General features: G+C 41.8%; 1 protein-coding gene across 5 annotated transcripts in view; it reads right to left on the bottom strand.

The window, feature by feature from the left end:
• Positions 1–23,779, bottom strand: part of ELAVL4 (ELAV like neuron-specific RNA binding protein 4) — a 42,080-nt gene that overhangs the window by 4,825 nt on the left and 13,476 nt on the right. For 3 of the 5 annotated variants that reach the window (XM_010286727.1, XM_010286725.1, XM_010286726.1), the window contains exons 2-5: positions 14,044–14,147; positions 3,399–3,552; positions 2,783–3,008; positions 1,365–1,403 (exon numbers count right to left, since the gene is read on the bottom strand). In XM_010286727.1, coding sequence (XP_010285029.1) covers positions 1,365–1,403; positions 2,783–3,008; positions 3,399–3,552; positions 14,044–14,147 — 523 coding nt within the window. The remainder of the gene's footprint in view (positions 1–1,364; positions 1,404–2,782; positions 3,009–3,398; positions 3,553–14,043; positions 14,148–23,779) is intronic. The other 2 variants (XM_010286729.1, XM_010286728.1) reach the window with 1 other exon arrangement.

Genomic DNA, 23,779 nt, shown 5'->3' on the forward strand with positions numbered 1-23,779 from the left:
TCTTTCCCTCTGTAGACTGCAGGAAATCAGAATTCAAACTCTCACCTGTCCAGACTAAGCTCTGTTTGTCCTGCACCACGTACCAGTCCAATTCCAGGGAAAGCAGCAGCAAACCCAGGGAAAACACCCGGAACAAACCCATCCTTTCACTTGTACCTGACAGACACTGAGGCTGAGAGTTTTGCCGTGTTTTTGGCAATGTATCAAGAAACAAATGAGAGGGGAGAACGCAGGAGAAGCAGTGTCTGATCAAATCAGGTGGTCAGTTCTGACTCATCGCATCACCACCACCACCGAGCATATTGCAAGTGTAACAAATGTACTAACCAACACCAGTGGTGGTGCTTCTGGGACAATACACTGCCTGCGTTTTGACTGTTACTGTTTTTAAGTAGTCTTAAGATTTGTGATTTGTACAACAGCTACTGTGACAGTAGTTATAACCCACGTTACTGTCCACTACTAGCTAGTGTAAAGATATACTTACCATACCATTTTACAGCATGAGCTTTAAAAAAGCTCAAATAATTTTCAGGTGTGATGAGTAGACCATTTCAGAAGATTAAGTAGTATTTTCTCATCTTAATTGTGGGGGATGGCTGGAGATCTTATGGAAACGTCAGGAATAAGACTACACCTTTATTTTGCTGTAAGGTTCACTCGTGTTGATGTGTGCCATTAGAAGAAACACTAACAACATATCAGCTGATTTCAGCTATCAGACCAAACATTGAACACTCATGAAACAGCATAAATGCTTACAAATCAGCTGAGCTTTTCACACATGCGTGCACATACACAGGGACACACACAGCTATTTTAAACAAAAAACCCCCAAATCTCAAGCACCGAGAAAACTTCAAAGTATTAAACCTGTAACAAAAGAAACTTACAGATGATTAAGGTGCACACAGCTGTATTTTCAGGTCAAACTTGAAGCCACATGTAGTAGAAAGAAGGTCTTAACTGTGAGATTTAGACAACAGCAGCCTAATTCTTTTTTGACTATTAAGTTTTCTGTTATCAGATTGGAGATAAACTTAAGTTAGTAGTTCCAATTATGGAAAAAGTGCCATTTAGCAGGACAACTGCAGTTTGAATGCTTGTAAGCTGTTGCACCTAAACCATTTGAGAAACCCACCTGTAAATAAAATAAGGTTTAAAAAAAAAACACCCACAGAATTTGCGTTGTGTGGCCTTTAAATTAACAAAACCAACTGAAGTCCAAACTTAAAAAGAATTTGACATGCTGGTGGAAGAAAAGAAGGAATTAAAAAAAATAAAGTTAGTGAATTAAAAAAAATAAATTGTAGCACCAATCTGTGCCAACACGGACATCTGGCAATCTGTGGAATTCTAATTACCTCTTTACGCCATAGGCCATATTAAGCAAATTGTCCAGCCTGAAAAGAGAAGGAGGGTCTTTGGGTTAATGTCTCACAGATGGCAAGATCGCTCAATGGAACTATTATTAATAGCGTTCCATTTTCAAAGAAGAAACATGCAACAAGTTTCCCACACATCTAAGGAGCCTAACAACTCCCGGCCTGCTTTGTTAAGTCTGAGGTTGTGTTTAAATTTCCACCACAGCATTTAAAGTAATTTTTAACTTGTCTACAGTCTCAGAGAAAACCTCAATTTCCAGAGTTTGGTTTTAAAAAAATCCGATTTGTCTTTTTTAGACAATATTAGTATGAAATTTTTGCAAATCATTCAACTGTTCACCTTTTATTTACAGTTAACGTGGAAATAAAACAAAACTGCCAGAACTGGAAAAATTCTTGGTTCTAACTACTGTAACATAATACATTCTCCCCAGTGTAATACATATATTTAGTATCAATCCTCCATGATATGTCCATCTAAATGGCGACCAAATTCTGCAGAATATTATCTGCTTTCCATGGGAGCACAATCAAGTCCTTCTATCCATGGCATGATTCAGTGATTACCTCCATGGACACAGCTATGTGCCAAAGACACAAAAACAAGTATAAATTTAATGTATCTGATGACTGACTTTTTTTAATGATCTTTAATTCATTAGCACTTTTCATCACTGAAAAACTAAAACTACTTTTGAATAATTCTCTAAAGCCAGTATGCGACTCAGTTATGCCCATATGTCCAAGTTTTCTTGAAGGCAGACTTTTTATTTGAATACTAGGTTGCCGGAAAATTATCATTATATGTGTAAGTAATAAGAATATCATGTATTGCTAACTCTGGCTTACGTATCAGGTAGAAACAGTATATTCAGAAGGCAAAGCATAAAACATCCCCCAAAGTATCTGAGGAATCACACTAAAGACAAATACAAGGTCTCTTTATACTAAGAGCAGATATCTCAGGCTAATAAATTTAATGATACTGCTGCTGACTCGAACAGACTCAGCTTTTTTCCTGCTACCAATCCACTGTCATTAACATCAAAGTCTAAGCTGCATCAGAACTGAAATTCTATAGCAGAAAATAAAAGCATTACAGAAAAAAAAAGATAACAGGATAGTCACTGCACATTTGATTATCAGTGTAACTCTATTCTGTCCTCCCTTTCTCCATGAGTCTTCATGAGATCTGATTGTACAGTACTTCAGCTGTTTTAGTAAATATAACATGACTAGTGCTGTCAGCAGATTTTCCTCCTCATTCTCCAGGAAAGAATATTTAATTTTACAAAGAAAATCAGGTCAGCCTAAGCAACTAAAGTGTATTTTCCTGCACAGCACCTGCCCCACATTGTCATCGCTGGTGGAACTTCAGTTCTTTTCCAGGTAATTACCTGAATCTCTGAGCCTGGTGGTGAAGTGGTCCAGGGTAGCGTCTGTTGGGAGACTGATACAGCTGTGAAAGGAGTGCCTGGCTTGTTTTCTGGCTGGGGTTATTGGCAAACTTCACAGTAATTGGTTCTGTAGCACCACTAGGCTTCTGGCCATTTAGTCCCTTTATGGCTTCTTCTGCCTCTATTCTCTTATCAAAACGGATAAATCCCACACCTCGAGAAACCCCTGGGAAGTAAAAACATGTGAACAGATGAGTATTTGTAGAAACAGCCTCATCTATGTAACGAAGAAACTGAATGTTAGTTTTGACTTTGCAGAATACACAGCTTGCAAATTAACGGAAGTCCTATAAAGAAAAACGCCCTTCCCCAGCTGTGTTCTCCAAAATCAGCCCTACCATATTTAATATAATGATTTTAAGTAAACAACATTCTGCATTTTGCGATCCCTCATTAAAGAGGCAGCAGTTATGCCTCCGAACAGTTACACTTACAAGGAACCAGGTACTGCATTTCACACCAGAAGTCGTGTTGTCTCAAAACCCAACTGCCAGCAAGCATTTACAATTTTGCCATTTCCAGAAAAACATGCATATTTCAAAAGTTTTCTTTTAACCTGTAACTTGATCAACCAGAATCCGTGAGGTGATGATGCGCCCGTATTGTGAGAATAACTGCTCTAATTCTTTCTGGGTCATTGTTTTCGGAAGGCCGCTGACATACAAGTTCGCATCTCTGATTGATGCTGAACTTGGACGGGCATACGACACCTAGGATTGAAGAAAAGGAGAGGTGTTATTAGCAAGCTAGAGCCACCCTTTGCATTCTGAAGGGAGAGATTACTTTCTGTTCTTTCACAAGCAATAACCCTCCGGTTCAGGCGCTACCTGTTTCACGAGGCCAACAAAGCCAGGAAAGGACGGAAGAACAAAGGAAGATCTAGAGAGACCTTAAAAACAAACGCAAGGGTTCTTCAAGTGCAGGCATAAAATAACTACTGTTCAGAGGTAGGTTAATGCGCAACTTCCTACGCACAGCTTTGTTAAGTTTACCCCTATGGACTGTGGGTGTATGAATTGCTTACCATATCCAACATGTAATAACCTTAGCACATACGTCGCACTCTGAAGTTTCAGTACGTTTTTCTTCCCCGCTCCCCCCGCCCCAAGTGTCTGAACCAGATCAGGTTATTTGCAGAGTGATCTTTTGTACTAGCTCTCTTTTGTGTCCCCATCCTGAGCTGGCAAGATCCGTTCTGGATGAACAGTAAAAGTACTGGTGAAATTAGACTAAATGAACATCTGCTCTGGGAACCGTATACTGACACTCATGGTGTAGCTGCAGTTTATCACGAGAAGTTCCCTTGCACTGTAAGCCCAGAACCAGACCATAAAATATTCTGACCAAGCAAAGAAGAAAATCTGGAGGCACATACGCTGCCGGAAAATTATTAAATCAAGTCTGTCTTAACTGCTCTTCTACTCATGAATCAGATTTGTAATTGTAGTATGTGCATAAAAAGCCTTCTGCTTTTTATTTATTAAGATTTATTTATTTATTAAGAATAATATATACATTTAGAATACACACATTTAACATAATAAAAATACTTCCTGGGTAAAGCCTAATGGCAAGTATTCAGCATGGATCATGAGGAATTACTTTGCAATAAGTACATCTGAAATAGCACTGGATCTAAACCTGAATAGTTTGCACTTCATCTTGATTTATTTAAATACAAACAGATCGGTATGTTCCTGCATTATGTCTTAAAATGTGTCTTGCAGGAAACTGGGGGGCCCCATCACAACCACAACGCATTCAGCGACTGTCTTTCCCTCTGCCCCAGCCGTAGTCCAAACACAAATGATGTCAAATGCATGTCTTCATGTGTTTTATGTGTCAAAGAGTTGTCTTTATGTGCTCCACACCTAAAAATAGCTGTTGACTCACAGAAAATGATGTGAATGACTAATATTTGCTTCCACAATCTCCTCTGCATAATAGCAGACAAACTCTAAAGATTCCAGATTCTAAGGTTTTTGGCAACTTTTTTTTTATAACTTACATGTTTGTACATAACCTTTTAAATCTAACATTTACAGAGAAGGCTAGAGAGAGGAGGTGGAAAAATGCAGGGAAAGAAATGTGAAGAAGAGGTTAGATAAAACATTTGCATCCACTCAAGCTCAGGCACAGTACAAAGGCACACGCAGGCGTAACGACCGGAGAAACCTTCTGGTGCCGAGATCAGTGCTGAAACGGAGAAGGATACTGGGTGGAAACGATTTTGTGCCTCAGCGATTTAGGACCTCACAGCCCAGGAGCTCCTGATGGGGTGCAGCATTTAAGTCATTTAATCGCTGGTCCCAAACACCTCTCCAGTGCTCCAGGACCAGAACACTCTCAGCACCGCTTGGCTTTTATGTAACTAAGATCAAGCCGGGTGCTTGGGGAAAGCAGGAATAACTACACTGTGCTTTCAACTACAGATACCATGCCAAAAATCACTGGTTTTGACCGTCCTTGGTTCGGTGGTCTCATGCCCGCGGCTTCTCATTTATACCCCGTGCTGGGGCTTCCAGCAAAGACTCGCTCTCTCTCCACGCTCTGCAGATACGGTACCCTCTCAAGGTAAGGTAAGGGTTCAGGCACCTACAGTTTAACCTACTTTAGGAATAGCAGTTTAAAAAACACTTAAGAGCCTCTCTGGAGTGGGGGCCAGGACTTTACCTATTCCTCAAAACTGAGAGCTGCAAAATTAATAAAGTTCCTGGGAAAACAGCCAGGGGTTTCCTTTGGGTTTTCTCACTCTGGCACATTCATTAACCAAATGCCACATTACAGGGAAGATGAAAAGTATGGAGATAGGCAAAACAATACTGCTTCCTGGAGCACCGAGTGCCTGACATTTTATATATATATAATTCTACATACAGAAAATGCTCTGCTCTCATGGGCCACGCAGACACGCAGCGGTGGGAGAGACTGCACGCCCTCACAAATCCATCTACTCACAGTACACGCAAACTCCTATCGCCGCTCAGGGCTAATTTTTCTTTCCTCCTGCAATGAAACGTTCAGGTTGCAAGGCAGCCTGGGCCAGGGAAAGAAGCTGCCAAAAGCAACTCAGCCGTCTTGTAATATCAAGGAGAAAAGGTTGCAAGCTGAATGTACTCAAGGCTAGTCATGTCAATTATTTATCTGCTTTTGAATCTTTCTCATCTTCCCTCTCAGGTCAGCCAATGACAAATCGATCCGTTAGACTGTGCCATTCTGCTTTCAAGCTATTATTCAGTTAGTACTGAGGATGGGATGTCTTCCTGTGTATTAGCTATCAAAGGAAGAAAACGCCCACCCTGACCCTCCACCAGACCAGAAACTCCTTGTGCTGTGCAAGTTAAAATGGGAGCCAAAACCAGCTCCCATTTTATCACCAAACACTGCAAAGCGTTGGGTGAGGATGATGCATTAATTCTTTACAGTCACACTTAAGAATGATTTTTTTTTTTTTTGCTCATGGCGGTGTTAGCACCTTGTAATGAAATAGTGTGTCAAAAAAGAAAAGAATATGGAAATCCTAGCCACCACAAGAAATTCAAATTAATTGAGCTGGAGTATGCCAAGGTACTGACTGACCCCAGCATTTCCCAGCATTAAAGTGTTTGTCCACATGTCTGACGGTTGGAGGTCAAACATTGGTGTTGTATTTCACTGCATTAGATCATTTAGGAGTTCTTTGGTCAAATTCACAAGGAAGATAATAAAACATTGCACAATTCATTTTAGAGCTTGCTGGCCTCCGATGTTAGTTTCTATAAATATATATATACACACTAACTGTGAAAAACATCTGCTAAGATATTTCTTATCTGACATTGAACATTAGCCTGTGTAAGGGCTTCTCTTTGGTATTTAAACAGCCATCTCTCCAGAGTCTGCATGACTGTCTCCAAACACTACTGCAGAGTCACAGGGTCCAGCACTTCGTATCTTCCATGGTAATGCACATTTTTGTTCAACAGCACAGAAAATATCTCCAAGTTGAAGTAATTATCTTCTCTATTGATTTCCAACCCATTTTCCCATGTAGAAAACTTTTTGAAAATTCTCTCATCTCAAGACTCTTCAGAATGTAAATTGAAGCGGTTTGGTCTTTCCAAGTCAGAGCCCACAGCAAAGGCACCCAGAGGCATGAACGCATCCCATTTGTCTTAGAGGCGAGGCGCTGGACATGTACCAGCAACCATTTAAACACTGACACTTAACCACTTCACTGCTGCTCGTCCTGAGAGATGCCTTCAGCTCATACGCTAATCCCAGACTTCTCAAACATTAAGTCCGCTTCTAGAAGACTCCTCACAAAATTAATTGTCTTGTGGAGCAAGTCAGAATAACCTCTCAACTGCCATCTGCTCCGAAGAGGAAGGGCATCGTCCTTCCCTGAAACGATGTGCTCTGCCAGCAGAGCCACCCTGCCCCGCTCAAACCCCCCACTGACGACTAACCTAGCAGCTTGCATCTTTCACAAACAAAACTTCTCCAAGGAGATGTATGTCTTGCTCTACATCTAGCGTTACTCACCTGGGGAACATGGGACCAGTCAGGAGCCTTTAATCAGAGAGTGCTGCATGGCAGCACAGGCACCTACAGGCCACCAAACCACCCACCGATGGTCCCTGCAATCCCTGGGACATCTCTCCAGCCACCAGCAGGTAAGGTGCAGTCTGTGTTAAGTGAGTCCCTGGGCAGCTTTCAAAAAAGTTTGCGTAACATTCAAATATTAAACTTCTCGGTGACCTTAATTCTGAAAGACTTCGCTGTGTCTCTGTGTGACACACTCCGAGATGTAGGACTTCTCGCATGACTTTTGGGGTGAGTCACTTCGCTTTTTTCTGCCCAAGGTCCAGACATGTACAATGGGGACAACCCTTCCTTCCGTTGCTCATTACACTGGTACACACTGGAAGTGCTTTAACACTTAAACATACAAAAGTAGAAATAAAGTCCGCTTAACACCAGAGGACAGGCTATGGCCAGAAAAGACATTTCCCCAAAGCCACTTCCAGCCACTTCCCTCTCCCATGCGCTAATTTTGTGCAAAAATGCAGATCGAAGAACCCTCCAGTGAAAGCTACGTGTTGTCAGAGCAATCACACACAAAAACCCTCTGGTCCAGAGGCTGAAGACCAGAATCTGGAATACTTTCACATCCGCCACTTGCACTGCTTTGTCCTTTCTCCTCTCCAAGGCCTTGGCTGGGAGATGGAGGGGAATGACAATGCACTTTACTGTTGAGCAATTCAATGCCATTTTACCAGGATTAATTACGATTGCAGGTAAGAGACAACGTCTACCCCACCACTTCAGGCAAGACATCCATAGATAACCTCAAAGCACTCCGGCTACATCAAGACCAGGGCTGAGAAATAATTGCTCTGGCTCTGTGGAACAAAAGGATGCACTGGCAAAACAGAAGCAGTTGAAGAGAAATCTCAATTAAGACAAGATGCACAAAACTAACAGATAAAGACGCTGGTCCCTGCTGAAAGCAGCAGAGCCAAATCTGAACCTTCAAATGCAGCACCGAAAGGTCCTTTGAGCTGCAGCATCACTACAGGCACAAAGGGTGGAAGAAGAGTTGTTAACAAGCATTACAAAGTCCAAAAGGTTACACAGACAGAGGCTCCTAAAGAGCAAAACCAAAGTAAGCTTAGTTGAGGCTTCCCAGGTCTGTGGTGTCTTGAAAGTTTCCTGTCCGAGGCTTTGTCCCGGGGTGCAGCAGTCACAGCAGATGACCCCTCTTATGACTAAGTCTGAGCTACCACAAATCAGAACAAGCAATTACCTTAATTTTAAAAGAAACTTAGAACAACTACATCCCAAATCTGCAGCTTGCAAATGCCTGCAACCTGAACTTTAAGGTAAACCAAGGAGCGCGTGCTCTTTTACATCTCCACCCTCTACAAAGCTTTGCCGGAGCTCGGGGGGAAACGCAGGCAGGTGCTGGCAGCACACACGGGGTGCGTCCCACGCTGCGTCCCTGTACACAGGGGGTCCCACTGCTACTGCACACATGGGAAACAAAAACGCTAACGCCTCTGCCACCCCAACATCCTCGGCCCCTCCCAGTATCTTCCGCCACCGCTAGACCCTCCATCTCCTCTCCCTCACAGAACACCTAAGCCCTCTCTGTGCCTTTTCCCCCTGTATTTTATTTTCCCCAGCTCCCCCACAAATCAGAGCATCCCCAGATCTCTCCGTACACGCTCCCCTTACCACCCAGCCTTGCACAACATCCCATTTCTTCATCGGGAGCAGCAGCCGCAGGGGCTGCCCGGCCAGCTCGGTGGCAGGTAGCCCCCGGGGAGGCTGTGGGAGAATGCTGGTGGAAAACGCAGGGTTTTCGGCAGAGTTCTGCGCCCAGGGCACCCAGCACCAGAGCTCTGCTACCGTAACTAACAGCAAGCCTGCACTTTCTGGCTGCAACTCAGGTTGTTGGGCTTAACTCCCCTCACCCAATACCTCCCAAGCTGTTTGGGACAGGGTGCAGAGGATGCTGCTCTCTTCCCCAGGGCTGGCTGCTGCAGCCTTCCTTCTCCCCTGCCCCGTGCTCCCCGTGCCTCCTTCTCCGCCGAGCGCGACGGGAAGGCAATCTTTTTGACTAATGACTTCGTAGGACGGAGAAGTCTGAGGCTGCTGTTATTTGGTTACCCTACAGTGACAGGATAGTTTTTAGGCTCGTAGACAACTACAAGAATTAACATGGACAGATTTAGAGCCTGAATTTTTTAGAAATAGCTGGCATTTTCAAAAAACACCAGAGAAACCAAGATAAATAGCATGATCTTTGAGCAGTAATGTTACTACTTTATTTCCAGAAAACACAGGAGTACTTTCTCCCACAGCCCTATTCACTGTATTTTAAACTAGGACCATCCAGTCCTGTCGATCAAAACAGGAGAGTAAAGCAGAAATAAACACTTTGAACAACAGGAAATGGAATACAGCTACTACCATTCTGACATGTTATTTAACTGAAAATTAAAATAGAGAAAGCCTCTGACCACAGAGGAATGATCCTGTTCGGTTTTTTATCATCTGATGCATTTAAAAACTAAGGCATCAAGGGCTCCTTCTCCCCTCACTCCAGCAGTTCACAGCGTGCTACCTGCTCCTGCGAGGGACGAAACAAACCAACCTACTTCCCAGGCAACAGAGAAAAGGCAGGTGAGGGGGACAGGGGGTTGCACTTCAGGGGTCATTGGCTCTTTTCACATTTCAAACTTCCTTTCAAAACCCTGTTCTGCCCTTGTTCCAGCATCCCCCAACACAAAGCCAGGTCACCTGAATCCCCACGCAGATCGCAAAACGCTCCCTTCGCGTCCTTTCAGACGCTGTCCTTTTTTTCAGGGCAAAGCAGCACAGTTTAAACAGTCTGTACCCCATGCATCACACATCTTATTTTCTTTCTGATATCTGATGCAACTGAATTGCCAGGCAATCTTCAACAGCAGCAGTGACCTTTCATATGCTTTTATGGATGGGCAAATTTAATTTCTAAAAATAGATTCAATTTCTGGAATATATATTTATTTCAAACACACGCTGTATCTTCCCTCATTCTAAGCTGCTTTGTAGAATTATGTCAAGCTTTAGCTGCAAAACTGAAGTGAAGCTCTTCTCCCTCACAAGACGATGATGAGGATGCTACAAAATGGCGTAAATAAAATATGCACTGTGATCAGCTGAGCAGGAACATAACGGCTATAACCTATTACCAAACGCATAACACTTCCTTCAATGCTTTCCCCAAACAGATATCCTGTAAATAGTCACCTCTCGACTTTGACATGAAAGGGCATCATTGACTTAAATAAAATGCACATAAATATTTTAGCTGCTACAGTGAAAAGGAATTATTTATTGTAACAATGAAATAATAAAAAGAACATTTCTTCAGTTATTTTAGTCCGCACATCTGAGAGCAGACTGTGCCTAGCTGTTTTGCTGATCCTGCCATAAAACCAGTTCCTCCTGTGACTGCATGGCTGTTTTGCAAGGCATCAGGAGAGAGAGAACATCAAGCTGCCACAAAAATGTTACAGAAGTGAAAAGGACAGGATCTGGAGACACATACAGAAAATATATATTTTTTCCTGAAAAAGGAACTAAGCCTTACAGGGTCAAAAAATGAGTGCAAATGTGACCCCCAGAGCCAGCTCCTGTTCAGCCTAGCTGCAAGGAGCAGCAGAGCCCGACTGTGAGCAGGGAGATGGACACAGTCAGCAGGACCAAGGTGACCTTGGCAAGCAGAAGTAATTTGCCCCAGTAAAAGGGCTTTCACAGATTATTCATTTCAGCTTTCCATCAAAACAGCTTCCAAATAAAAGGCAGCCAGAGAAACGCTACCAGCGGGGCTGCAGGTACCCGGAGTGCATGGGCAGAGGCCAAGGTTCAGCCCATCTATCAACAGGACATTACAGATTTCATTCTGGGGCGTAAAACCCAACCACAATCATCAAGAAAACAGAATAAAGTAACACTCGGTACTTTCCCAACTCAATGTTATTCTAATATTTAATTAAGTATTTTTTTAGCCTACAACACTATATGCCACCAAATCCCTTTCTGTATGTTCTTCTGAGACAGGCTTTTTTAATGCACCAAAGTGCATTTTTAATAACTGTAAAGGGCATCTAGCTAGACTCAAGTAATCTGCTCTGATAATTAAATATAGCAATTCCATGAATTAAAATACTTCAACCTCACAATGCATCACAGTGAGATGCTGGGACGGGGCATATGGGGGCAACAGGCAAGCTAAGAGGCTTCAGCAGCGCGGAGAACGATTTCTCACGGCTTTGCAGCCGTTCGGAAACGGGGGACACAGCTGGCAACACCGGTGCTGGCGGAGTGGCAAAAACACACGAGTTACCACTCAACTAGCAGGAACACTGCGAAACCTCCTCCTCCACCACGCAGTACTAGGGAAGCAGACCTAGTTTATTCAAACTCCTAAAAGCAAAACATATTTAAAAATACAAAACAAGGGGGGAGTGGGTGGGGTGGGGTGTGTAAGGCGAGGCAATTGCATACGATTCTGCAATTAAAAATTGGGTTGGAAACCGCCGATTAGATGTCCATGTGTCCAAAACTTAGCTATTTGAATAGAAGGCTTGCTTGGCTTGGTTTTAGGCAACTGCATAAAGACTTAATTGAAAACAATTTTATTTAAAAAAGCCTACACAACTTCCCAATCACTGAAGAAATTATGCAGCTCCTGTGCACGTAGGTTAGGTCCATCTCTTTGCTTATTATTAAATTTTATCAGCTTTCAGGAGCCCAACAAAATGTCATATAATCTATAAAATCTACGAGCTATTAATAAGCATGAGAACCCCAAACCTAGTAAGCCACTTGTATTCATAAAATTCACACTGAATTGAAAAAAACTGAAGGAAAAACATTCTGCAGAGACGTTTTAGCATAAGAAGTTCCTGGACAACAAAAATCTTACTATACATGATAAAAAGGAAGGCATAATGATTTAATTTTGCATGTGAGAGAAATGTAAAATAATAGTTGGGGTGGGATGGAGTTTCTGGAAGCCTTTTTGTAGCTTGCGTGTTTCCTGTGATCTTGGAATATTACAAATACAATAGCGTTGGCTCTGGCTCACAAAAATCAAAAAAAGAGGCACAGCAACATAGGTACAAGTAGTGTAGCACCTTTGCTAACCCTGGATAATATTAAAAATATAAAAGCGCTGCATTAAAAATGGATACAGATTTTTCAAGTTCTACCAAGTTTTTAATAAAGTATTTAGAAGATAGGTTAGTACTTTTAAGATACATTTTTCCTGATGATGTGCCTTTAAAAGCAATTTGGAGAGCAACTTACTGCTCAACTTTTCACTGTAAGCAGAAACTGCTGAGTCTAAGCACATATTTCCACCTGCAGCAGTAGATAAGGCAGTAGATTTGGCTGCTTTGCCTTACATATTCCTGTAAGGTTTTCTGTTTAACTCTACAAAACCACGCTGTGAACATTTCGATACATGGCCCACATACCAATTTATGAGATGGAACTTGGTTGGTCTAAGGGAGGTTTGGAAGTAGCATTCTCTACGTAATCCATACAGCCACTCCACCACTTTCATAAGCCTTAGTGCAGGATTTCTGCTCTTCACTGATCAGACAGACCAGGGAAAAACTTGCTTGAAACAATCCTTAGAGATGCACAAGCATCCATCAAGTATTTTTGCTTTGGGGAATACCACGTTGTCCAAACCAAAGCCATTAGTGAGAAAGGTTAAGTACAACTATTGATCATACGGTATCTTTTTTGCAAGATACGAAATCACTGACATTATTTGTTCCAATAATTTCAAAAGAAAGAATTCTATTTTTATATTCTTTAACATTTTTGGCTTTGAAATACAAATTAAGTACAGAAGAAAAATTAAGGAAATGGTACAAATCAAAAGCCAGCATTTAAATACGACCAAAGCAGTTTCAGATAATTTGAATCAGATCTGTTGTTTGTTCCCCTTCAATTTTCTGATTCACACTCCTTAAGCTGTATTATTTGTCAGAATTCTGGATGTGGAAATATTCCATACGCTGTTTCAAAAAAGCTTTATTGGCCACGCAGCAAAAAAACGTGACAGTGTAGAAACGTGCTTTTCTTGTGAGATCACTAAAGAAGGTTGTGGAATAACTAATGGTCTATTACAACAATGACATGAGAGACTTCAGTGCAATCTCTAATCCCTCCAGCTTTTAAAAGAATAAATCAAAGTAAAGATGGAGAAATTGAGAAAAAAAAATTTTTTTGAGAACGACATATTCTAACTTGAGAAACATAACTTCAGCATATAATAATGACTTTAGTGTCACTAAAAGAGCTCCATGTCAAGGTATTTCCCATGAAAACACAAGAAAATGGGTAACTTATGAATACACCATCAAGTACTTCACCTCTGTTTATGGGTAACGGTATCACTACAGCTGTTTTATTCTATGTTTAAGCCTCATTGCAATGCTTTAAGGAGCTTCCTGTTCCTTTCCCCTGTAACAGCAGCAGCAGTTCCAGAGAAGAGATTTCATCTCCTGCACATCCTCCCGTTGTTCCAAGGAGGAGCTGGTTAGCCAAGTGCCCCTTACAATGGAGATCAGAACTGATGAATTTGCCAGAAACCAGTTCAACTACTTTCTCCACTTCCTGAACTGAGCAAAAGGTGTTTTATATTGTCTTACCTTTATGGTTTTGGTCTGGAGTCTGAGTCCGTTTAAAGTGTTAATGGCTTTCTCTGCATCCTTTGGATCAATGTAGTTAACGAATCCATACCCTAAACTCTGCCCTGTTGAAACACAAGAAGAGGAAAAGGACTCAGTAATTATTATTTTTTTTTTTTAAAGCACAGGAACAACTGCCGGGAGTGGGATCATAATTTTCTTACACCGTTCGTTTCACCCCTGCTTTCCCCTATGGTCTTTACACCGTTCTTCACCACTTCAATATCTTCTTAACACGGCAGAAGCTAATGTAAGATTTTTAAACTTGCTCTGCTGAAGGTCCTACTTTAAAAACAAAAAGAAGCATCCCCCCTCCGCCCTGAGTTTACTGAATAGTGTGTACAAGGCTTGACAGTGGCAGAATTGTGTAATAGTTTTGTGCCAAGTTCCTGATAAATGTAACTGGCTGACCTGCCAGAGCAGTAACGAGGCCACCTCTTAAAAAAAGGTAAAACACATGGACATAATTTTGCTCTGTTTATAAACAAGTGTTCAAAACAAAAATTAGGAAACAAGTGTTTTAACACTAACCTGGAAGCAGCTGACTGAGAAAGACAACCACCTTTACATCTCCTTCTATTGCTCAGTGAGCAACCAGTAAATAGGAAGAGAACGGACAGATCAAATTGCAGGAGAGTAAGAGACCACATTAAAACTTTCCTCCATGGATTAGAGATGACGGCAAAACCAAAACAGTACAACTGCTGCTGCGCACAGGATGGCAGGAGCCCACTTTAGCAGCCAAAATCATTTCAACAGCTTCTGTTTTACTAGCGAGATCTGCGTTTGCAGTGGCAGAAGAGGGGACTGCGTTGATAGCTGGGATAAGTTACGGAGCTGGAGAGGCCGTGCTGTGAGCACCAGACACACCGACTCACACAGCACAGGCGCAGAGCTGTGGGTCTGCAGGGGGTTGTGAGAACCAGTACCCAAGAGGCAGCTTTCCCCGATTCCCAAGTACCAATTTTGCAGCATCAATTCTATTAATGCAACGTGACAGACAGCCACTTCCAGATCCCTTCCTTCTCCAGCTTCCTACTGAAATTATTTTGCACATTTGGAAAACAAAGCAATTCTTAAGGTTTTTTTTTTTTTGGTTTGTTTTGTTTTTGTTTTGTTTTGTTTTTTTAAGGCACATACACTTAAAATCAAACACAGATAATCAAGTTTCAAGAATAAGCAAGCCCAAGCAGGCAGGCGAGCAGTCCTGTATTTCAGCCGTGCTCCTTCTCATACACCCTTCAGTGTATCTGGAGAACAGCAAAGCCTCTGGGTGCTGACGTGCAGGGGATCTCAGTGCTCCTGCTCGCCAGCAGCCAGCAAGGGAACATGCGACAATCCCTCCCAAGGAGGGGGAGAGCACTCGTGCAAGATTCCTGTCCGCAGGAGCGGCAAACAGGGACCCAGCTCCTGCTCCCCAGGAGAAAGCGGAGGGTGGGAGAGCAGCTGCACACCGAGTGCCTTGATGTACCCTGGAGGCATGGATCCTGCCTCCCAGGCACAAAGCTTTGTTTCTTTGTCTCCTGGACTACAAAAAAGCATCTGTGTGTTTCTCAAAGTCAGATGCCACCAAAAATACGGTATTTGCAGTAACACAGATATCAGGAGCACTTCTGTCTTATGAAATCAGATCAAAGCACTAAAAGCTGCTAGCTATGCGATGGAAGACCTTAAAAATCCAGGGAAACTCTGCAGTTCATGCCTGAAGTGCCCACATGCAGGCGTAAGGATAAAAAATGGCTGTTTTCATATATCCAGGGAGCAATTCCATCCAATCTATTTAACTTCAGGAAAAAAAAGGATAAAAACCATACTCGGTCTTCCTGGAGAGCTGAATTATTCTCAACAAAAATGTTCTTACTCAAGTTATACGACATTAACCAAGAATGAGCTTGAAGTCTGGCTGAACACGGAGCCTGGAGCAGTAATACTGTAAAGATACTTTTCACACCGTGCCTTCCTCTCCTTGTCTACCGAAGGTATTTTATACTGCCCCAATCCCTATGCCTCTGAACACATCAAATCCTTAACACATTTAATCTTCAACAGTCCTAGGCAGAAGAAATCCATTCTCTAGGAAACTAGCCTTGTTTATGGATGAAGGGAGATGCAAGGATCTGGGCTTGGACAGCCTGAGCTCGTGTGCCTACTTTTCCTATCAGCCATCTAGTGACTTTTGGAGGTACGCAGATAACACGAGTAGCTGACGCAAGGCACTGGGACTTATGTCAGTCTGTCTGAACATGGGCTTCGGCATCCAGACGCTCTTCAAGGCGCATAGACTGACCAACCTCTAAAATACACTTTTTTTTTCTTTACAATCTGGTATGAACATTCCTACTTGCATCAATACTTCTGCAAGGAAGAAACCATGGATAAACTCACAGACAGCTCAAGCTGTAGGGTAAGGCTCAAGCTGGAGGGAAAGGAAATAACGGTAATACAAGAAAAGAATGATACAAAGATTTCATAGACCATTCACTCCTTTCCTTGGACTTCTCCAGTATATTCAAGTTTAGATATCATCACCTGATTCAAAACGTAAACAATTTTTTTCTTGAAGGTGAAGGATAAGGAGTCCCAACGTGAACAAAGCCATCTGCATGCATGTGGAACCTGGCTTAAAGAAAACGATTACATTGTTCTAAGAAAAATTTTATTGCAATAGGTACACAGAAATTGATTTCCTCTTGTTAGTATATACACCTGAACATCATCTAAGATATAAAACTTGTAATAGAATTTAAGGCCTGTAACTAATAAGCTCTTGGCTACCATTTCAGATCAAGTACATTAATTGCCATATTGGCTGTATCATATCCTCACAAAAAAGGGTGGGTCTACTTCTTTAGTCTTTAAAAAAAAAAATCTCAAACCCCACACCCTTTGCGGCCCACTGCAATCTTGGTGCAGTTGTTTCAATCAGCAAATTCCTGTTGCTGCTTTCTGCCATACGCTTCACTTAGTACCAGTGGAGCTGAGGGGGGAAAGTCTTTTAGTTAAGAGCTTGCCACTTCAGACATCTATTTTGTGTTTTCAAGCACCTCCCCTAAACACCATCATTTAATGAAGACAGATCCCCCTCTCCCCAATATATATAAAAAAAAACTTGAAAAGAAAATAAACCCAGAGAAAATAATTTGTGAAAAGCTTTACAGCTTTAAAGCTGGCAGACTTCATAAAGTTTTAGTGTGCTAAACATTTACAGCTAAGAAACAAAAAAATATATATCCAGCTAAAAATACTATTTTTCAAATTACTCTCAAGAGAAATACACCTTATGTCAGACAAAACACAGACTCTAGATATGAAAGAACTGAAAATTGTTACTGGTAGAGAAAGAAGAGGAGGATTTGTTCCAGAATACAGTGAAGCCGCAGGAACTTCCAGTTTTTTTTTCCTCATTAGGTACTCTTATTGCATGTACTCAAAAAGGGTAACATTTCTTCGGACACAATCTGGCAGCACAAAGCAAGCACCTGGACCTCTCAGTGGGATCCCACACAGACACTGAAGTTCATCCCCATGCTACACTTCCCAGGAACAGCACCATAAATAGTAAATATTTTCTGTGATTTGGAATCCAATAGCTCACCACACACTGCGATTCAGTAGGGCAGGCAAGAGATTTCTAGATAATCCTAAAACACCACCTTGTTGTATTACTATTGCCATTGCTCTTCCTGAATGTTTTCTCTAGCTTGCAGAAAATGCATAGCGGACCTCCTATGATCTGGTAAAGAATAGGTCTAAAAGTGCGTGATATCATCATTAAAAGAGATCAAGGACTTAACAGTCTTAAAAAAACCACATGAAAAGCCAAGCCCAAGCTGTTAATGTATGTATTTCATATTTTAGAAGGCTCTATCTCAGAGCTGAAGATCACCAAGATAAAAACAGACCATGAGAAAGAATATGGAAAAAAAAAAACTGTATACCCTGTTTATAACATTTATCCATACACCCAAAAGCCTGCATCTATGAAAAAGCCACTGCCAAGGACCTGTACCTGCCTTTACTTCCTTTTAAGCTAGTCTGCTTAGGCCAATTCCATATTTAAATTAAGAGATAAAGGGAAAACAAGATAGAAATCAATGTAAGTTAGAACAGAGAAATAGGAAACAAACACAGAAGAAATCTCTGGCTAGTAAAGGTCAGAATAACAAAAGCTTTTTTTTACTACAGGAAGAAGATTGCTTAACACACTCATGCTGACTCATCAGCAGACAGTAATAGTATGGAGAAAACAGATGATTTATGTACACCTGAAAAAGCTATGTGAAGTTCCAACCCAGGTGGATGTTAAACAGGAGCTGCGAGAGTTATACCTGTTTGAACTAAATGATCTGGATTACTTGTGCAGACTAGACTCCAAAAAAGGGGCAAATGGGTCTTTTGCCATTTTCAGTAATTCTTACAGCACTAAGCAAATTCCAGGAGTCTAGAGGAAAGACAATTTTGCACTGAAATTCAAAAAGGGAGAACTGGATGACCCAAGTAATTACAAGGTCCATCAGTCTAATGCGGAGGAAGGAAAAATTAAAGAATACTCGATACTGGACTCTAATAATAAAGAATTAGAGAGGGGTAATAAAATCAATGTTAATCAAATTAGGTCTATGGAAAATAGATTCTGTCAAACTAAACTGACATCCTTCTTGATGAGATTACAAGTTTGACTTAAATTTTAAGAATGTCAATTTAATAGCATTGATATACTTGGTCTTCTATAAAGCATTTTATTAGGTACTGCTTATTAATTGACTAAAACAAAATTAACATGGTACACATTAAATGGATTGAAAAAAATAATCAGTCAACATAGCTCTAACTGGGACTTGTGAATAGGGAAATGTCTTTCTAGTGATTTTTCTACAGGTCTCTCTCAGGAAACAGATCTTGGCCCTAAACTGTTTATTTCCATCGATGAGTGGAAAAAAACTAAACTCCTTGCTCTTGAAGGTCATTGACTGCAGAAAGACAAGATGAGAGGACAAGAACAAAGAGGATAGAGTGAAGGTGCAAAGCAATTTAAGCTCCTCAGTAAACTATAAATACATACATTTAGATAGCACAAACCCAAGATTACATCCCAACAAAGAACCATGGCATACTCTTCACATGGGAAATGAAGGAGTCTGGTATAGGGTGACATATAATCAACCACATCTCAAGCTTGCAACACTGCCAAAAGGATTAAAACTATTTTTCTTGCTGGAAAAGTCACCCACTTGAAGAGGCAAAGGAAAATCACTGCTTCTGATCTGGCTGTGTGCTTTGCTGCTGAAGCGCTGTGCCCAGTCCTGGCATATGTGCTTCAAGGAAGATACCAATGCCTTGAGCGATGGTGCCATGAGAACGGGCTATGGGACTGAAAAACTCTTTCAGTTGAAAGATGGGGGTCAATCTGTCTACCTGATCAAAACAGGTTAAGTTGAACCTTAACTGTACTACATTAGTACTCACCTGAAGTACAGATTGATTTATTTTTTTTATTAATGTCTGTCCAGAAGACAAAACATGGAGTTCTAGATCCCAAGTCCCACTGCTTGGTGATTGAAACAAGAGAAATCAGACTAGACTAAACAACAAAGCAAATGCTGTTTTACTGGGGAAGGAATTCATTCTGTTTTTAGCATTGAAAGCAACAAATTTTAACTACCTACCAACCATTTTGTCAGCTCTTCTACCACGAGAAATTCTGGAAGTTCAGGGTTGTTTTTCTGAAAGCTATCTTTAGCTTAAGCAGAAATTTATCTGGGGAAGATTTTGGTGGGATTTGTTAAGTGCTGAATAGCTTCTTCTACTCTGAAGCTCTACAAAAATACACTGTTCCTGCTGGTTGTTCCGCATGCAGCTCCTACTGCAATCATTCCTACATGGGAAGTCGAAGTAAACTAGTTTCTCAGACAAGTTTGAAGCCTTCCTATTGCTGGAAACTACTCTAAAAGCAACATAGAGAAGAGTACAACTTTGAACTGCTCACCTGTGACCAGATAAATTAAAGTTTTAAAAATACCCTTTTTCCTTGAAAATAAATTTCTCTGGAATGCAATGTCACATTAAAGGACTATAGTTCCCACTATAAACAGTTACTCATGGAAACAAGCACAGAATGGGACAGCAACAACGCAAACTGCCTTACATCATGGTTTTGTTGTCCCCCGCCCAAATGTTAAAGCTGAAGATGCCTGCCTGACAGCCATAACATGAACACCACTGAGCACCAATGGATTTCTGAAGGAAAGGATTGTGTCAGAGAAGCAGGCCATGTCTGACAGCTCATCTTGTATTAGCCAAGCAGAAGCTGTCAGACAGCAACAGCCTTCAGTCACTCCGGGTTTGGGACCAAAAGATAAAGTATTGCTCGCCACAACTTCTCCAAGCCTCCCAGCTCGAACCCCAGCAAACGTTTAGGGAAGAAACTGGTGCCAGGGTGAACTTCTCTCTATCGAAGCAGTTAATCTCAACTCTCACGGTCCACTTGGAACTCTTCCAAGCAGACCTGCACATGCTCTTCAACCTTCCCCAATGACTCTCAAACTGGAGATGTTCCTAATAAACACCACCTACGGATGGCTGGCAAGGAAAGCAGCAAGCAAAAGATATGGGCACAAAGAAACACATGCTTTCCGTCTCCTAAATAAGAGAGATGGATTGACATTCAAGGTAAGCGCTGCTCCAGCGGTAGTCCCATTTCAGACAGTGCACAACCCTGTGAGCCTGCAAACCATTTCAAAAGTGTTTTAAACACACTCCTGAAAGGGCAGAGAATGACTGCAACTTGTATGAAAAGCTGTATGAAGTAGGGGCTTTTGCAGGTTACATAAATACCCTTGAGAAGATACATTGAAAACATACAAAGAGGGTCAAGTGAATTGCCTGCTTCGTTTTTTTTTTGTTTCTATGACAGTTACCAACAGAGCTGTTTACCTAGAAAAGAAGGGAAGCTATGGAGAGAAGATTCAGATCAACGGAAAACGAGACCAGTTCAAACCCTGCTCCTTGTCTGATACTCTTTTATACCAGTAACATCAGTCTCATTCATCCTCCATCCCTTTATCAAGGAGAAGCACCTGCTGTCAGCCCAGCGATGCACGCTGCAGAGAAGCGAACCAGGAGGGAAGCAGCAGCTTCTGCAACGGTGCTCCTCGGACCAAACAATTAAGCTAAGGCTGTCACAATTCACTGTAATCCAACTGTGAAAGGTAACTTGTTCTGCGCTTCATGCAGTTCTTCATCACAGCATCCATTTAGTCTACAGCTTATTTAGAAAACAGAGCCCTTATATCTGTACAGACTAGGATTTATTTAAAACATATTGTCCATAATAGCAAGAAAGCATCCTTCAACAACAGAACTACTGCTTTTGCAAGCATTTTGGGAAAAATGTGTAGTCTTTCTCAAAGCAAAAGAAAGGGAAGTAGTACATCACTTAGTTTTTGCCTTTTGCAGGAAGGCGACCAAGTACAAGTTTTGTCTGTGAACCTTCCAAACTTCTGTATTCCGGGTGACCTTGTTAGTTCTTTTGAGGAGATCCCCCTTCTAGATCAGGAGAAGTAAGCTGTATTTACATGCAATCCAGACTAGAGCCCCAGATATGCTTTGATGCTACAATGCACCCACAATTAAGGCACACAACTTATCCTTGGTTAAAAACAGCCATCAGCAAAATTTGAGCATCAGTAGAAGATCCTTCTTCAAGGCCCTACTGGAAAGGAAAAGCCAGGTTCCAAGCTTGCACTGGGATACTCTTCCAAAAACCATGTTTGTAGTTTCTTAATAAATAAATAAGCAAATCTAACCCCAGACCTCAGGGAGAATCCCTCTGCACTCCACAGGCTAAAGCCCAGCTCTAGCTAGAGCACCTGTAAAGGCATACACATTGACACAGACCTGCTCAGATGGGACAAGATCCCTCAGCAAACTCTTCCCCTAAGGCACCAGGGCCCTGATCCCCAGAGAGCAAAGGCTGGGCCCTCCCCACAGGGAATCTGCAGAGAGAAAATTCCTATCACTGCCTTAGTCCTGGCAATGCTGGGGAGACGCTGGTAAGAGCTCATTTGCACAGGAGACAGGGCTTTTTGGGGGGCTCGGGGGGAGTCACGAGTTGCACTATGAGCTCCTATGGGAGCTCCAGGCACACAAGATTTAATATCCCCCAGTCCAAAAGGAAGGGGATTCTTCATACCAGGCTGTTTCCAACAGAGATACTGCTACGTGATTAAAAAAATCCCCCAAAGGAAGCCCTTGCAAACAGCATGCTACATCCCACGTAAAACTCTCCCTTGGGGAGAGGAGACGAGAGGGAAAATGAACCAGATATACAGACACCACTCACTCAATTCTAATATCTGAATGGGAAGTGCCAGATACCATGACAACAGGCCTAGAAAAATAAAAGGGGAATAAAAAAAAGTGTTGCCCAAAATGTGAAACAAATCCTGTAAACACAGCTAAAATGATCAAATGATTAGTACTAGTCAGGTAACTGTGACCCCTGGACCTCCCATGCCTGTTTGGAAAAGAACCACCAGGATCTGAACACAGTGACCTCAAAAAAAAAAAAGCAAGACCCCCAAAATCCAACTGCAAGCTCCCGACAACAGAAAGCAGTCATTCAACCAGCACCTTGCAGAGTTAGAAAGCTTGACTTCACCAGGCAGCGCCAGACGACATTACACAAGTTTTGTCCTCCTCTGTAGTTTTGACAAATCCCTTAATGCAAGACTGTGTAATTTAACATCTTGATTTTCAGAGATGCTGAAGCAGTAGCAGTTCTCATGTAAATTAAATACCAACTGACAGTAGCTGCTATCCCTCAAAGTTAGACACAGTAATGATTCTCATTCAACCCAGAAAACAGACCAAGATGGAGCATGCTTTGCCAAAGCCTGCTGCTGCCCAGTACCACGAGATCCTTCTGAAAATCCTACTCCTCCAGAAATTCCAAGAGGACTTTCAAAAACATGCAATTACTCCATTTTATAACTTGACCATACCAGCAAAACATGCCTACTCTTGCAAATCATGCCTTACAGCCTCTTAAAGGCTTCTAGCATTTCAGGTGTTCTGCATCTCACCTGAAACAAGACTTTGCTCTTACCTGCATTCTGCACAGAGTTTTAACAAAGTCAGCTGTGTAATTACTGTACTTGAGGACATGGACTAATCTGCATGCAAAGCTTAAGTGGCAGTTTGAGACAGATGCTGCTGACTTGGCTGGAGCCTTCTGCAGTTCCCATTACTGCAGCATGGCAGCATTTTATCTCTGTAACACACCTTTCCTCACAAACACCACTGAGGAAGGCACTTTTATTCCCATTTTGGAGAAGAGAAACTGAAAGGCATCGAGATGTCTGGGGTGAACTTGGACGGAGTAACACAGTCATGTGAACAGGAAACAAACTGCATCTCCCCCAGCCTGAGACAGTAACCTTATTATTGGACCACTGAGTTGTGCTGGGCTGGAGGTATCTTGTAAATACAACACACATTTCACGCTGCAGAATACATTATCCTCCTCTCTCTTTTTTTCTTTTCCTGCCTCTATCAAGTTTCTTTAAATGTAAAACTGGATTTTAAGCATGGGTGTGTGCACGCTACTGCAAGCAACTGATTAAGTACAATGTCAGGAGCAGTAGCTTCTGAAAAGAGACAACCCATTTCCCATCTCTGAACAAATATTTGTATTTCC

This window comes from Phaethon lepturus, unplaced genomic scaffold (assembly GCF_000687285.1).
Source record: "Phaethon lepturus isolate BGI_N335 unplaced genomic scaffold, ASM68728v1 scaffold6945, whole genome shotgun sequence".
NCBI classification, from domain to species: domain Eukaryota; kingdom Metazoa; phylum Chordata; class Aves; order Phaethontiformes; family Phaethontidae; genus Phaethon; species Phaethon lepturus.